Source organism: Chamaea fasciata, unplaced genomic scaffold (assembly GCF_029207755.1).
Source record: "Chamaea fasciata isolate MVZ Bird 193981 ecotype frontalis unplaced genomic scaffold, bChaFas1.0.hap1 SCAF_5, whole genome shotgun sequence".
Taxonomy (NCBI): Eukaryota; Metazoa; Chordata; class Aves; order Passeriformes; family Sylviidae; genus Chamaea; species Chamaea fasciata.
In genome coordinates, this window is record NW_027094090.1 from 46,534,979 (window position 1) to 46,549,702 (window position 14,724).

At 35.8% G+C, this 14,724-nt stretch overlaps 1 protein-coding gene across 4 annotated transcripts in view; it reads right to left on the bottom strand.

Moving 5' to 3' along the window:
• Positions 1–14,724, bottom strand: part of ANKS1B (ankyrin repeat and sterile alpha motif domain containing 1B) — a 413,998-nt gene that overhangs the window by 210,811 nt on the left and 188,463 nt on the right. For all 4 annotated transcript variants that reach the window (XM_066183438.1, XM_066183439.1, XM_066183437.1 and 1 more), the window contains 2 exons: positions 3,477–4,057; positions 1,528–1,600 (listed from right to left, as the gene is read on the bottom strand). In XM_066183438.1, coding sequence (XP_066039535.1) covers positions 1,528–1,600; positions 3,477–4,057 — 654 coding nt within the window. The remainder of the gene's footprint in view (positions 1–1,527; positions 1,601–3,476; positions 4,058–14,724) is intronic.

A 14,724-nucleotide genomic window follows, 5' to 3' on the forward strand; every position in this document is an offset into this window, starting at 1 on the left:
TTTCATAGCTCTTACTTGCTTTGAAGCTTCTTACCCTACACCCAATTTTGCCTATGGTGCCTGCGTGCTACTGTGGGAAGCTGACCCTGGATGCCAGGTGACGAGCAAGCCACTCCATCACTGACCTCCTCAGCAGGACAGGGCAGGGGAGAAAATAAGACAGAAAAAAACCTGCCTTGGGTCAAGATAAAGGCAGTTTAATACAGCAAAAGAAAATACCTGTGTGAAACCAGGGGACTGTTGGAGAGGCAGCCTTGGTGCTGAGTGAGCACCAGGGTGTTTGACAGGTGAACACCTTTCTAGCTACTAATGCAAAGAACTATGAAGGCTGCTGTGGGAAAGATAACTCCATCTCCAGCAGACCCACTACAACTACCACAATAAAATATAAGAAACAGAAAATCCTGAATTATTTATAATATCTTCAGAAATTATTCATTATCTTCTAACACAGAGATTGTCTACCAATGGCTCTGTTTTCCAGCACTGCAAGTTGCAGAAAGAACAGACTGTAACAGAACAACATAACTTCTCACAATATTGCCCCTTATTCTTTTTAGGAAAAAAATAAGCTGAGTTTGCTTGTTTTATCTGCAAAAATATATTTTCATTTAAATCAGTTATTTTCTCTTTATCTTAGATCCCCTTGTCACTCTAAGCTACTGTTAAAATAGCTGAGTCAATTATATTTAATTGATAAGACACAGTTTCATCCTGTATTTATGTAATGCTCCATGAAATGGACAGTTGTTCAAATATATCCTTTTCCAAATTTTAAATTATAAGGTACATAAGGGTACACCCAATGCAATTTTTACCAGTATAGCTGAGTTAACACAGCTTTGCCTCAGAACCAAATTAATTGGACATGCAAGCCAGTTCTCCCCCCATGAGTTAGGGAGGAGACATAATAAAATGCTTTAAAAATTCTTATCAGCAGAGTTGCACAGGTTTATGCTGACAGACCAACAGGCTAGTCATGACATAGTGTTCTTAGAATTATCTATGGGAGGGGAGGTTTTCAAATTTTCCTGTCATTGCTAACACCAGTCACTGTCTGTCAACAGCATTTTCAGCCCTGTGCCAAATATTTCTTCAAAGTAGCATTATATAACACTTTTTAAAGTGTGATTATATATACACAGTTCCATCATTCCAAACAAAACCTCATCTGAAAAAGACTGTAAAATACCCCCCTGGAAGAAAGGCTTCAATACAAATACATTAATGGAGTTTTGTTTTCGTTTTTTTTTTTTTTTTTTTTTTTTTTTTTTTTTTTTTTTTTGTTTATTTTTTTTTGTAAGATTTCAAAACAACATTAATGACTCCAAGATGCTATTTAAAGCAACAGCTCCAGGACACTGGGCCTAATGCATCTTTAACAGTAAACAGCGGAGATTCCGTTCATGGTTATTCAAATATCTACTAATGATTTCAACACAGTGGGTTACTTAGCAATGTCTTATCCACAGTTTCCCTATGGACAATTAAGTCAAAATTAAACAATAGTCGGTTGTTTTTCCTTACTTGTAGCGTGATCTTTCATCTCCCCCAGTCCAGTATTAATTCCAGCATCTATTGAACTCATGATTTTATCAATCTACAAAAGAGAGAACAGTGAAACAAGTGAGGGATCTCATCTTCAGTATTTTATTTTAGTTTTTCATGCATAGATTTATGGCATTATTACTCTCATTAGGAAAACGACAATCAAAATTGTAAAACCGCATAAATCAAAGGTAGACAATTCATTTCTCCACTTTGATTTTTATTTTGCAATATTTGTATGCTAGCAAAAACTAAAGCTTGGGATGAGTATTTCTTTTTCCATGGTAGACCTCCTTACATACTGGTGGCTCTGGTCATCTAGGTATGACCACTAGCGGTTTATTTAAGCAGTAATATCAATGAATAATAAAAAAAATTATATTGTATGTTTTAAAGTATTTAAAATACACACAATTAAATCAATTGTTCAATTAATATTTCCAGAGAATTTCCTACCCCTCTTTTTTTCCATCTGCCCCAAGGGCACTAAATACGTATGAAACACAGTTGTGTCCCGATATACCACAGGACAACATTCTCTGTGTAACAACACTGCACTGATCCCAAAACTTACTTGCATATTTCTAAGGGACATTGAACTTTCTACATCAAAACCACTGTATCTATTTTATTTTGTGTAAGAACAGGACAAATCAAAAAGTGAATCAAAAGGTTTGCTGTGGACTAAGAAGATAGACAAAGAGAAACGCACTTTACTAAGTTTAATATTAGGACTAGCAGGAAAAGTATGTATTAGTCATTGGTAACAGGAGAAAGTCTGGCAATTATGGCAGAATCTGCAGCTTGACCATTCATACTATATATATGGCACATTTTTTACTCCTAATGTCAAACCTTGATGACCATGTAGAAAGGCAAACCTGGACCTGAATCTAATTAGGATTTTATAATAACAACCAAGTTGTAAAGATAAAAACCTGACGTCCTTAGTACATCTCCACTGAGAGAGTATCTCCTTTACAATGAAAAGTGCCTTAAAATGCCCTATCAAATCAGACATTTAGGATAGCTTTAAAAATTTTCCTAGAAAAATAAGCAACCACATAATCAAACTCTACATTTTTCTGAACACAATTGCACTCTGGAGATAGATGCATTTCCCCACCATAGTAGTTTTAAAGAGAAATGCTCACTTCTCTGTAAGAGCAATAAAGATCTAGACATTTCACACTCCTAATTTACCTCAATGAGATGGGTACTTCCGTGTCTACAAAGAACCACATACATTCTTGAAATTCAGCACAGGAAGAAAAGTTAAACAACGTGTCTAAAAATTAATTTAAATTGAATTCTAAACCTAAAATAAAGTCTTTCATATGAGCAAGCATGTGCACCACAAATTCAGCGTGGAAATTTCTGTTAGCAGTCCTGCATTCATTGCAGCTATAAGAGTATTCCCATTTCACACAGCAGCCAGGTACGTGCCAAGCGTTTTGTACACAGGCTACATACCAGTTGGAGGATGCAATACATAAGGAAGTTTTGTAGAATGCCCAATCTACTCTCTGTTGTTGCCATTTTCTCCTGGCTCTTGCTGATGGGCACTACCATGGTGGAAATAATTAGCAAATATGTAAACAATAGCCACAGTTACTAAGGATTTTACCAATACTATTATTCTCAGCAGTGAGGGCTTTAGTAGACAATAACTTCAGTGCCAGAGAAATTTGCAGAATTACTTCTGGTTAATTTCATTCACTACGGAAACAATAGCTTATTGAGTGGGCAGCATTTGAACAGAAAGGCTTTGCATTTTGTGCCAGCTGTTGAACTCCCATGCAGTACACTGTGGCATTCTCTCTAAGGCTTTGCAGTGTGGAAGATTCACTTTTTATTTTGCCTCTGAAACTGAAAACAGTAACAGTGTCTTCACAAGACCACAGTACTTAAAAAATGAAAAAACTTACTTCTTCCCATTCTGATGTAAAGGAAGGTGTTCTCTCTGAATTCCCTTTGGAGCACTGTGGCTTTGGTGTGGGTTCACTCCAATTGCTTCTTGATTTTTTATCATTTGGTGGATGGGTGATAAGATTAGAATCAGATTTCGAAACATTTTTGCACAAATGCATTTCCAGCAAGGTCTTTGGTAAAGATCGTATTCTGCCCAGCGTGCACGCTCGCTCCACAAATCCCCCAGTAGTAATAACCCATGGTTCACTTATCCGTGGCGTGCCAACCAGGGTATGATTTTCTGCTGGTTTATTTTTAGTATGAAATATGGTTCTGTTTACAATTGGTGGCTTTTTTTTCTTAACAGGATGATCAGAGCTGCTTTCTTTCCGTAGCTGTATCTGCTGCGCTGCGGTCTTGCTCAAAATGTTTTTCTCCAGTGGCCCACTGCACAGGTTTACTTTGCTGTACAGCTGGAGTGGATTTTCAGGTGGGTCACATGCAGGTGATGATCCATGAAGTAAACCTGCAAACTGCTCAGCAGGGTGTCCTTCAGGAAGCTCACTTTCAGTGGATGTTTCACCCTGGCTACATTGCTCTGAAATGAGAGAGTACCTTGTAAACATAAAAGGGTGATAAACCACTGCAAACAACAAAACGTTTACTCCCCTCAAAATAAGTTTTTAATGCTGTTCAGTATGTTCTTATGTAAAGAAACAAAAGACAATCATGCCATGAACTGAATTATTATTCCCTAAAAAAAAAAATCTTAAATATGACTGTTTTATCCTGACTGAAATGTCTGCTGTTTGAAGAATAGCCAACAGTGCTCAGTGTTATATATAAATTCCATGAAAAAAACTTATAAGATAAAATAGACCATTGCTATTTCATCAACTTGATGATGTCTCTTTTAATTTTCTATTGAGTTGAAATGTGCACAAATTACACAGTTTAGTATGATGAATTAGGTAGTTAGTTTGTAGGTGGTAAAATACATGAAGAACCATTATTGTCAGGAGTATTCTTAGTAATTTTTCTTTTTATAGCCATTATAATAATAGTGAATTTACACTATGATGCCTTTTTACTGACAGTCTCTAAGGAATAGATCTGAGTGTTGTTTATATTTTTGGGAACTTTTGAGACTAGTAATAGTAACCATTGGGAAAAAAGAACACAAAATCAAACCTTCTCAAACATGCTTTATATAAAACTTAGCACATACATGCACACAAAAAGAAACCTCAGAAAAATGCACCTCTTTGGCAAGATTTAGAGTGGATTATTAAAATTTTATAGCTCTTTTTTACACTTGTTACTGAAGAACTAGAAGAGGGGCAAAGGAGGCCTGCACTGCTGCCTCACTTAAAGTGTTGGTGTGGTTAACATCCCTCTATCAACATGGCATTAAGTAAGCATGCTCTAGTCAGAATAACTGTGTCCCTACTAATGGTCACATCTCTGTAACTACTTTGTTAAAGATAAATTAATCTCATTCTTTCTAGAAGTTGTTCTAGATCGACTCTAACAGTAAGACTGTGTGCACAGCAGTATCTATCACAAAAAAATTGAGCACAGTGTCATGGGATAATGTGCAAAGATATCGAGCAGTTTTCTCCAATTAACTAAAATATCCGCTGGCAAAAAAAAAAAAAAACCAATCAAATCTCAAAATATCCTTTCTAAAAGAAAGCAGTGCTTGACTTTATGAATTACAGAATAAAGATTTTGGTGAGTACTTCAAAACTTCATGAACTCTTTTACTAGTCAGCATCTTAAAAATATAAAATTAAATGTTTTTCTATATATGATAGAATTCTAAGAACCTAAGAAAACATACTTTTCTTCTTGGAGAAACAACTGACTAGAATATATACTTCAGACATTTTGAAACCAAAAAGATGTGAGGTGTTATGGAGAAGGGTTAAATGGAGGACATGACAGAGCTTAAGGGATCAATAAACCCAGAATCATTTGGTTTAGGGGGAAAATTCAGGGGAAGAGGAGGAAATGCAGCATTCTCTCTTTGATTTCTGAAAGTTGCTGATTTATACATATGTCTCCAATTTCAAAGGTGAATTCAAGATGAGCAATAAATTATGCAAATAATTACCGGCTTTGGTGCTTTTCCTTTACATGAAAAACTCAGCAGCTGACATTCTGCTCGAGATTAAGACACCTCATTTTTCTACATGGGTAAGAAGCATGTAAGCTCCCACCATAGTCAGAAATCAGATTAATAAAATGAATGGAACCTATCACTCCCTGTACTCTGTTAACTTGGTCAACTACACTGCCAGTGACTTACGGGAGCCAGCAACCAGTTTGTGTTCAGATACCTACATTTATTTATATCTCAATCATGAACTGAATCCTATTTTGACGTCCCAGACAAGTATCTTATAGCTGTGTATTGAACTCATTGAAAAGATAAATATTTTTGTCAGGACAAAGTAAACAAAGAGGAATAAATCAGGAAAAGAAAAGCTTACAGAGCCTGGACTGCAATTTCACTAACAGCTTTGCTACATCTATGTTACTAAATAGTACTGGCCAACAGTTATTAGGATCTGAAGGAATTACTAGGCTCATGTCCTTTAAGTTAAACTCTCCTCCTTCTCAAGACAGAGCTGGTCCATCCAAATAATTACTGGGAATAGTCTTTGGTCTCAGCTAAAACTTGCACTGTGCCTGGGCACCTTCTAGGTGGGTCTATTCAGAATTGGCTAAAGACTGGCAAAACCCAAACAGTTGAACGGTACAGACTGCCAAGCACCAGTGGCATCTCATCAAAATCTCAAATTGATTTTGCTCAATTTACTACTGTAAACAAAGTAGGTTCTTACAGAGAACTTCCATTTCCCCTGTGGTCAGTAAATACATGTACTGACCACTAGAAAGTGTGCGTGTGTCTCTCTTATTTTCCAGCAGTGTTGCAGTGACAGCATATCAAAACATTAATTCTGGTTGCTTTGATAGTCGATGTGGCAGCATTTTACCATGTATTCAAAGATTCCAAATATATTGTATGAGCCTTTTTCAGTGTGGTCTTTCACAACAGTTACTGTACTGTGTACCCATAAGTATATATATTCTACTTTAGATACAACTTTCATCTTTAAAATACCTACACAAATACTTCATGGAAGTCAGGAAAAATCAAAACAAAGGTTGCTTGTTCACCCATTAGTCTTCTAATGTGCTAGCAAGTACTCTATTTCACTTTTTATAAGATCACTACGAGTTTTCAAAAATACCCTGTGTATTTCACTTAGTGTTCAGAATGAAGTTTGCTTAATGAAGAAGAAACTCAACATTTTCATTGTAACACAGAACTGTTCAGTTTGGAAAAGGCCTCTAAGATCATCAAGTCCAACTGTTAAACCAGCACTGCCAAATCCACCACCACCACCAATCCATGTCTCTAAGTGTCGCTTCTTCACATCTTTTAAATATCTCCAGGGATTTATATTCTTTGTTCAGTAAGATAGGTCTTATTATCTGTTTACTGCACAGCATCTAAATTATTTTTTGAGTATCAAGTTCTTTAACAGCTTCTCAAATTTTTATGATGTCCATTATCTAAGGGGTACACAAATATGAACTCATCCATCCTTCTAAGGTGAGATTGTAATGTGATATTATACTAACTTGAAAAATGGGAGATAAGGCACAAGGATACAATGCTGAATATGTACAAACGTTTGGGTATCTGATTGGAGGTTCCTTAAGATTTTTCTTTTGTTCAGAATATGAAACATTTTTAACAGAAGCATTGGTTAAGCATTTTGAAGCATGGTTAGTCTTCATTTCAGAAGATCAAAAAAAATTAGATCCCTAATGTGTCAAATTCGACAGTCAAAAACTGAGGAACATAGTCAAAGGCTACTTGGATAACCTTTAGTTAATGGCTATTTGGGTAACCTTTGGTCTGTCTTGACCAGAGTAACAAAAGCTCTTGCAGAGACAGAGTATTCTCTCTGTTGCTTTCAGCTGCCTCAGCTGTTACTTCTTCCCTTTGATACCTTTCACTTTTAATAACAGCTTTGTTAATTATGCGACAAAGTTAGCAAAGATCTCGTACCTTCTTCACCCCACTATTTTGCGCAATGCAAAGCACACCTATACCCGGCAAGAAAAAAGACTGAGGCTGTCAGGAAAAAAAATCCATCTGTCATGACGAAGGTTAAGAAGCAAGCAGCATCTCATGCTGTCTGCACCCTTGGGTAGTTTCGAGACCTGGTTAGGAAAAGACATGTCTGATCTCATGATCACAGTCCTGCTCCAAAAAGGAGGATGGACTAGAAGTCCTCCAGACCTCCAACTGTTTAATGAACCAATTATAATTCTGAATCTTCTGGCTTTTGAACTGATAACTGTTAGGGTTAATGCTTTTTGAATACTGGCTTGTATTATTATTTTAGTTTCCTAATGCAGTAATGTTTAATATTTTTATGTTCAGCAAACAAAGAGAGTGTAGAGATGGACTATAGCACTGCTTCTAATAGTTTAGTAGCCTAGCACACCCTGTCATGTTCTAAAGAAATCATACAAGGAAAAAAAATAAACCATACAACAGATAATCACAAAATAATTTCCTAGAGTACACTTTTCTTTCTTATTCAAAATTAGTATTTTTTGACCTAAGATCTGAAACATGAGGTGTTAAATAGCCTCTTCAAATTGCACTATTATCTAAAAAAGCAGATTCATTGTTCATTGGAATATCCAAGACCTCCATCTCAAGAGCTTAAAGAATGAAAAGCTTTACACAGGATAATACCACTATTATACCCTTGCTAAAATAGGAATCTTTATAAAAAAATTTTAAATCCTAGCTCCTAATAATTACCCAGCTCTGAGATACATTTTTTTAATTGTTGCATATTTCTGTCATAAACTTCAAGAAAAGATACTGAAATCAATATTTCTCCTGAGACTTAGTAGTAATGCACAAAATGTGATATTTTATACATTATTTTCTGGTTTTAAACATATCAAAATAATTCTTGTTTTGAATATTGCTGTGTATTGAAAAAACCCCATGCTATTAAACCTTTTATTAATTCATATTTTTATTTCTTCTACTTCTTCTTATTATTATTTCAACCGAAGAAACTGGCACTAAGAATTTACATAAACAATTTCATTACACAGGTCTATACTCAGTGAACAGTCATTTAATAATGCCAGGTTTCTTTTCTCACAGGCATTTGAGTAAGCATTAAGAGAAGGAACTTTAAGAAAGAGGATGGGGATACAAGGGAACAGGAGAAGTTCAAGCTCTTGGACTCAATCCCATTGGAGAGAAGCATTCAGCTTATAAGTATTTTTTTTCTTTTAGCAAGTACATTTATTTTTGTAATTAAAAAAAAAAAGCTAACAGAAATAAATCTTGCTTCCTTACCAGATACTGCTTTTCTTACCACTTTATCTTTTTACTTGTAAATAGTATCATAAATACCAAAACATAAACAGATGTCATTTCTACAGAACTTTAGTGTTATTACAAGTGCACGTACAGTCTATCCATCTGAGCGGATTACTTCTGAAAATCACTGTGATACTGCCATATCTGTGTTACAAGGAAAACATTTACATTTGGAACTACAAATAAATTCAGTTATGCCATAATCTCAAAGCCACAGATACATATTGCTATTATCACTAGTTTATATACATCCAAACTGGTATTTAGGCAGCAGATTGCAATTCAATCAGCTATTTATTTTCACAATGATGCACCCCAGCACAGTTGCTTGTGGTACATATATAGAACTCCGCAGAATACCATTTCTCACTTTCAGGATTTGAGAGTTATAATTTACAGATGCTTCATCAAACTCAGATATTTTTTCCTAATTCTGACTCCAAGACTGCAGAACACATTAAGAAAATCAGAAGCATACTGAATACTGTGAATCTTGTATTCATGTAAAATTGGAAATTGTCTTATTCACATTTGTATCTCAAGAGATTCCATGTTCCAAACTAAAGAACATTCAGGAGAATAACAGTTGTTAATAACACTAATGAAAAGAGCTGTAATAGATAAATTATAATGACAGAGTTAGATCTTTAACAGGCATTGCTGTTGCCATGGCACAAAATTTCTAATGTAAAATAAAAATCCACTAGAAAATTGTTCTATAGCTATGGTAACAACTGTATTGTGACATGATTATTCTATTCAAGTTCTGTTTTCATTTGATCCAGAAAGTGGATGTTTTTAGCATCACACTTTGCACATGTGTAATATCTTCCCAAAAATGTATTCTCAACTCCCTTTTCCCCACATTCAGTTGACTGCTAAAACCAACAGTCAGAACAGAGTAATATTTGGAAACTACCCTCATATAGAAGGACGGGTAAGCATATTTGCGTAGTAAAGATTGCTTTGCAGACACTAGAATACCCTCAGTAGTGAGGATATCAGTTATATTGCCAAAGTGAAATAAAAGGGGATGATCAGCAAGAAAAGGTGTAAGACAGAAAATTCATAGTATTTGAAAACAGAAGTAGCAATATTCAGGAAGGCATTATTTCACACAGCAAACAACACTGTGCTCTGACCAAGCTACAGATCTTTGATGGCAGCACTTTGGCCACAGATATTTTAGATGAGGTAAGGCAATGTTTTCTCACTCAATCAAAAGTTGTATTTTTAATGGGAGATAGAACAAGATTACTAAGCAAGTGATGAAAACTGTGGGCTTCTACTGTCACCAGCAGCAACGTAGAAGAGGAGCAATGGTTTGCAGCCAGACTGCAGTTTCTTCTTCTGCTTATTCCTAAATCTGGAGAAACCACCAGGAAGTGATTGGCAAGGCTGCTGTTGATGGTCTCCAGGCTCTGTGCCCAGGTTCCTACACTGCCACCTTCTAAAAACCCATTCCTTTAGAAATCATAGTGAGCCTCTCTGTGGGCTGGGAGTTTGCTCTTACAAGCTTCAAAACTGCCAATTCACTCCTTAGCGTTGCAGTCTGCACTTAACTCTGTACTGAGAGGTTTGACTGCCTCATTGTCTCTAACTTCATAGTTTCACTGTCCCCATTCATTTCACAATGACCTGTCAGGAACGGAAAAGATGAGAAAGATTTTCTGGGAAAGATATTTCCATAAGGAGTTTTCTGAACATTGCTTGTCAGCATCTAACCAAGAAAAAAAAGCTTTGGGTGAGGAAGGATATTAGGCACGTATTACTGCTAATTCCAATCACCTTATAATGCTGAAATATAGTCCTTGCCCAAATTTACAGCAATAGCAGTGTAATTTTGTACAAACAGAGTTAATTTTAGCTCCTACTGAGATGTTTTGTCTCTTCTGTACATCTTAAGAATTTTTTTTTCTGATATACGTATATTCTGTATTTGAGGAGGACATAAATGTAATTTTCACAATCACATAAAGGGTTAACATTTTACTGCAAAATTCAACACAGACAAAAATAAAGAGCTGCAGCTGCCACCTCCATAATGCTGTTTCCATGAGGATTTCTTTCTATGTGACTATATAAGGCATGGTTCCTAGACATCTTAAAGACAGACAGACTCTCATGAACCATCACATTTTGCAGCACAAAATTCTGCCTTATGCCTGCCCATGAAAATAAGGATTCTTCAGAAAAATAACATGCTAACATTTTTATGGACTAAACATATCAGACAGATAAAATAATGGTCAACATCCCCCAGGTGAAATACTGGATGAATTCAACACTCACATTCAAGCTAAAATTCTGCTGGAATGTTTCAGGTCTGCCATGCAGCAAAAGGAAAAAGAAATCCTCTCAGTATGTCTTTGTAACTTTCAGTGAGTGTTTCATAAGAAATTCTGAGAGGTGAATGGCAATGGATGTAAAATGTAATTCTGCAGAGAGATCACATATAATCACATAGAGAAATACTGTGGGGATCTTTTTCATCAGCAGAAAGCAGTTGAGTGGGTTGTGGCTGTGCTCAGAAAGAACATGTTAATTTGACAATGTAGTACAGCAGGGCAGAGTAATACAAGAGGAAAACTTGGTGACACTTAATAACAAAAATCAGCGCAAAGCAATAGCAATGTGATAGATGAGCTCTTGAAACCATATCCTTTTGTTGAAGACTGTAAAAAACCCCTGTTACATGTTCCACTTTCCACATGCAAAAACGGAATGACAAATTCCTCCACCAAGTGGGAACAAAACTTGCTAATATTCAAGGCAAAAGAAACTAAAAAATAGTGGATGATTCTCAGAAGAATGTTTCTAAAAGGAGACATTGCACTACAATTTAGTTCAAAAGGAGTGATTTCCCCTAGCAACAACTCAGTTTCCCCCAGCATGTGACAAGACCAGAAAGCAAAGTGTATGTTCTGTCATTTGCACTGACCATACATTTTTCTTTTCTAACCTTGGTATAGAATATATTTCTGATCAGAGCAGTATATTTAAGGTATTTCAGCTTTTCTCTTTCCTCATTCCACATACAAGGTCATCTATGCTCTTTTTCAAGTTATGTTTCAAATCCAGAAAGAATGGAATTGGTGTTTTCATTAGAAATAATGGAAATAAAGGCCCCCTTCACCAAATGGCTTCTTTCAGTTTTTGCTAAATCTCTTGTTAGGTTGAAGGGACAAAAAGTGTACAAAAACTAATAATGTTTAGAAAATATCTCTGGCTGTAAAATGAAATTTCAGTTCTAGATGTAGGAAAAATTTCCATGTACAGTAATGGAAAATTACATTCAGACTTTCAACTCTATGTGGAACATTCACTGAAATTTTACATAATTGCTTACATGTGACTGTATTGAAACTAATCACAAAAAATCATAGTCTTTCAGCAAGCTTGTAGCTCACCACATCTTTTACTTATAAATACTGATTGGGGGAAATGAGAGAATTAAAAAAAAATTAACTGTATTTACTTTCTCCTAATGATTTATTTGGGTGTTGCAAATATGAGAGGATAACCATTAAAATCTTTTGAAAAGTATTTACAAAACATAAATGATCTTTAAAAAATCTACACAATTATGTGCAAAATCATTTAACTAAGAACAAAGACTTTCTAGGCATATTTAATATCTCTAAAAGTTGCTTACTTTTCACAAGTAACTGTATTTACTTTAAAAAGCAATATTACACACAGGATGCATAAAAGAAGATGTGAAAAGAAGGGCAGAGATTCAGGCGGCTAAATGCATATATGGCCATTTTGGACACTATAAGGTACCCAAAGTGACTGCAAAGGCTGGCAGGTGTGACACACAACTTGGAAGCCCTTGTCTTTCTGGTGAAGCAGCAAAAGGTCAGAAACAGTATTTGTAGCATTCAAGTTGGTCTAGACATCTGGTTTGGCACTTGAATTGTTTCTTAGAGATCAAAGGCTAGGAGACAAGTACAGGTCTGGACAAGGAGATGTAGACAAAAGATCCCAAGGAATCCTTTCCTGTAGAATAAATAATTTCACGTGTGCATATATCCCACTACAGATGACTTACATACACTTACTTTACATAGGAACTGAAAACTTGCTACTTCTTTAAGTAATGTTGATACTTCTACAAAAATAGCCATCAAGTTAAGAGGGTAGATTACCTGAGTGACACAGAGCATGAAATGTTGGCTGACACCAGCTATCAGTTTAAGATATTTTGGAAACATATGTGCATCTTTAACATGGAATTAACCTGCTTTAAATTAACTATGACTGCTAGGAGAGCAGCAGTCATAGTTAGCACTCAATGTGTAGCTTTATTTAGCTACTAGGATGCAGAAAAGCACTTGTTCAATTTTAGATATAGTTAAGTAAAAATGAGCATTAGACTACAGTTGTTCAGACATGGAAGAGCGGTGAAAGACAATTACAAGTGTTCATGCTCCACCACAAATGATACTTTACAGAGCTCTCTCACTATACAGATGCAACCAAATAAACAAAAATATTATTATGAAAAACTGTATGAACCATCAACAGCAAGACAGAAGCTCCCACAGAGACCAAGAGGCACAGTTAGACGTAATTAAAACCCCTCTTACACAATAAGCTGGAAAGTCATGCAACACAAATGCTACACATAGAAATTCTGAATAATTTCACTTCTGGTAGGATCATATAAGAGTTAGAGGATAGAGTTCCATCTACTGAATAGCCGTGGCAACAGAGTACTCACCCTGCTGCTCTTCAAACAGAAGGTATCACTGAGCAGCTCCAGGGCCAGGGCTGAGTGTAAGAATAGCCTCTAAGCTGCTTATAGGGCTAATGAACTGCCCCAGTTTGGGTAGACTATTCACCTGGTTTGTTTTGCGTGAGATGGATTAAAAGTTCTCACAAAAGCCCTTCTGCTGAAGCCATATCTGGGAACATTCTATGAAAGAAGTGCAATGACACAGAGGTGCTGGTCACACCTTCAGCTACTTTCACAGAATTCTGCCATTCATGAAAGGATGATACTCTCTGCAAAGAAAGGGTCAGCTGTTCTCTCTGAAACACAGCAGGCAGATATCCCCCAAAGGCACCAAATAGCCCTGCTTTTCAAATATGGTACACCTACTAAGAAAAATATTTTCTTAACTAGGGATAATATTGTGCATGAGGATAATAATTATTAGCAAGGTCAAATAAAGAGGACTAATTTATCAAGCCAAAAGCACTAAGATGGTACAGCTTTCAAAAACATCCTCCAGACCAGTAGAATTACATACATTAGTTTGTTTAAGAGTCCAGGAACTGTAAATAGGAAAACAGAAATTCAGTCTAAGGGATCAGAAAATAGACTAATATTTGTGGTAATGATACCATTCTAGTCCCATAATTTACAGACCAGATTCTGTTCAGCTAACAGTCTGATCAGAATACCAGGAACAATAGATGGTAGAAAACTCTACCTCATACAGTCATTGGCACATCTTTAATAAGTAAATGAAACTTCCTACGTAATTAGATACTTCAGATTAAGAAAACACCTTTTTTGATCATGAGTTATTTACTTCTCATCTACAATGCTTCAAGACAGGTGGTAAAAAGTTCATTAGAGCTTTAAACCAGATGCATCTGAAGCAAGACAGGCCTAGAATGTTATTATTGCTTTATTCTGCTCAAATTGTTTTGTTACACTTGGCATCATCAATAATTATGTTTACCTGTAAACTAAGGCCTCAAACCAGGCAGATCTGATTTTCCTATCATTTATGTATTTCTGCTATTTAAGTGTGCTTACATTTCACCTGAGGAGAAAATAGATCACTGAGGTCTTGTTTTGTAGATATGTAGATGGG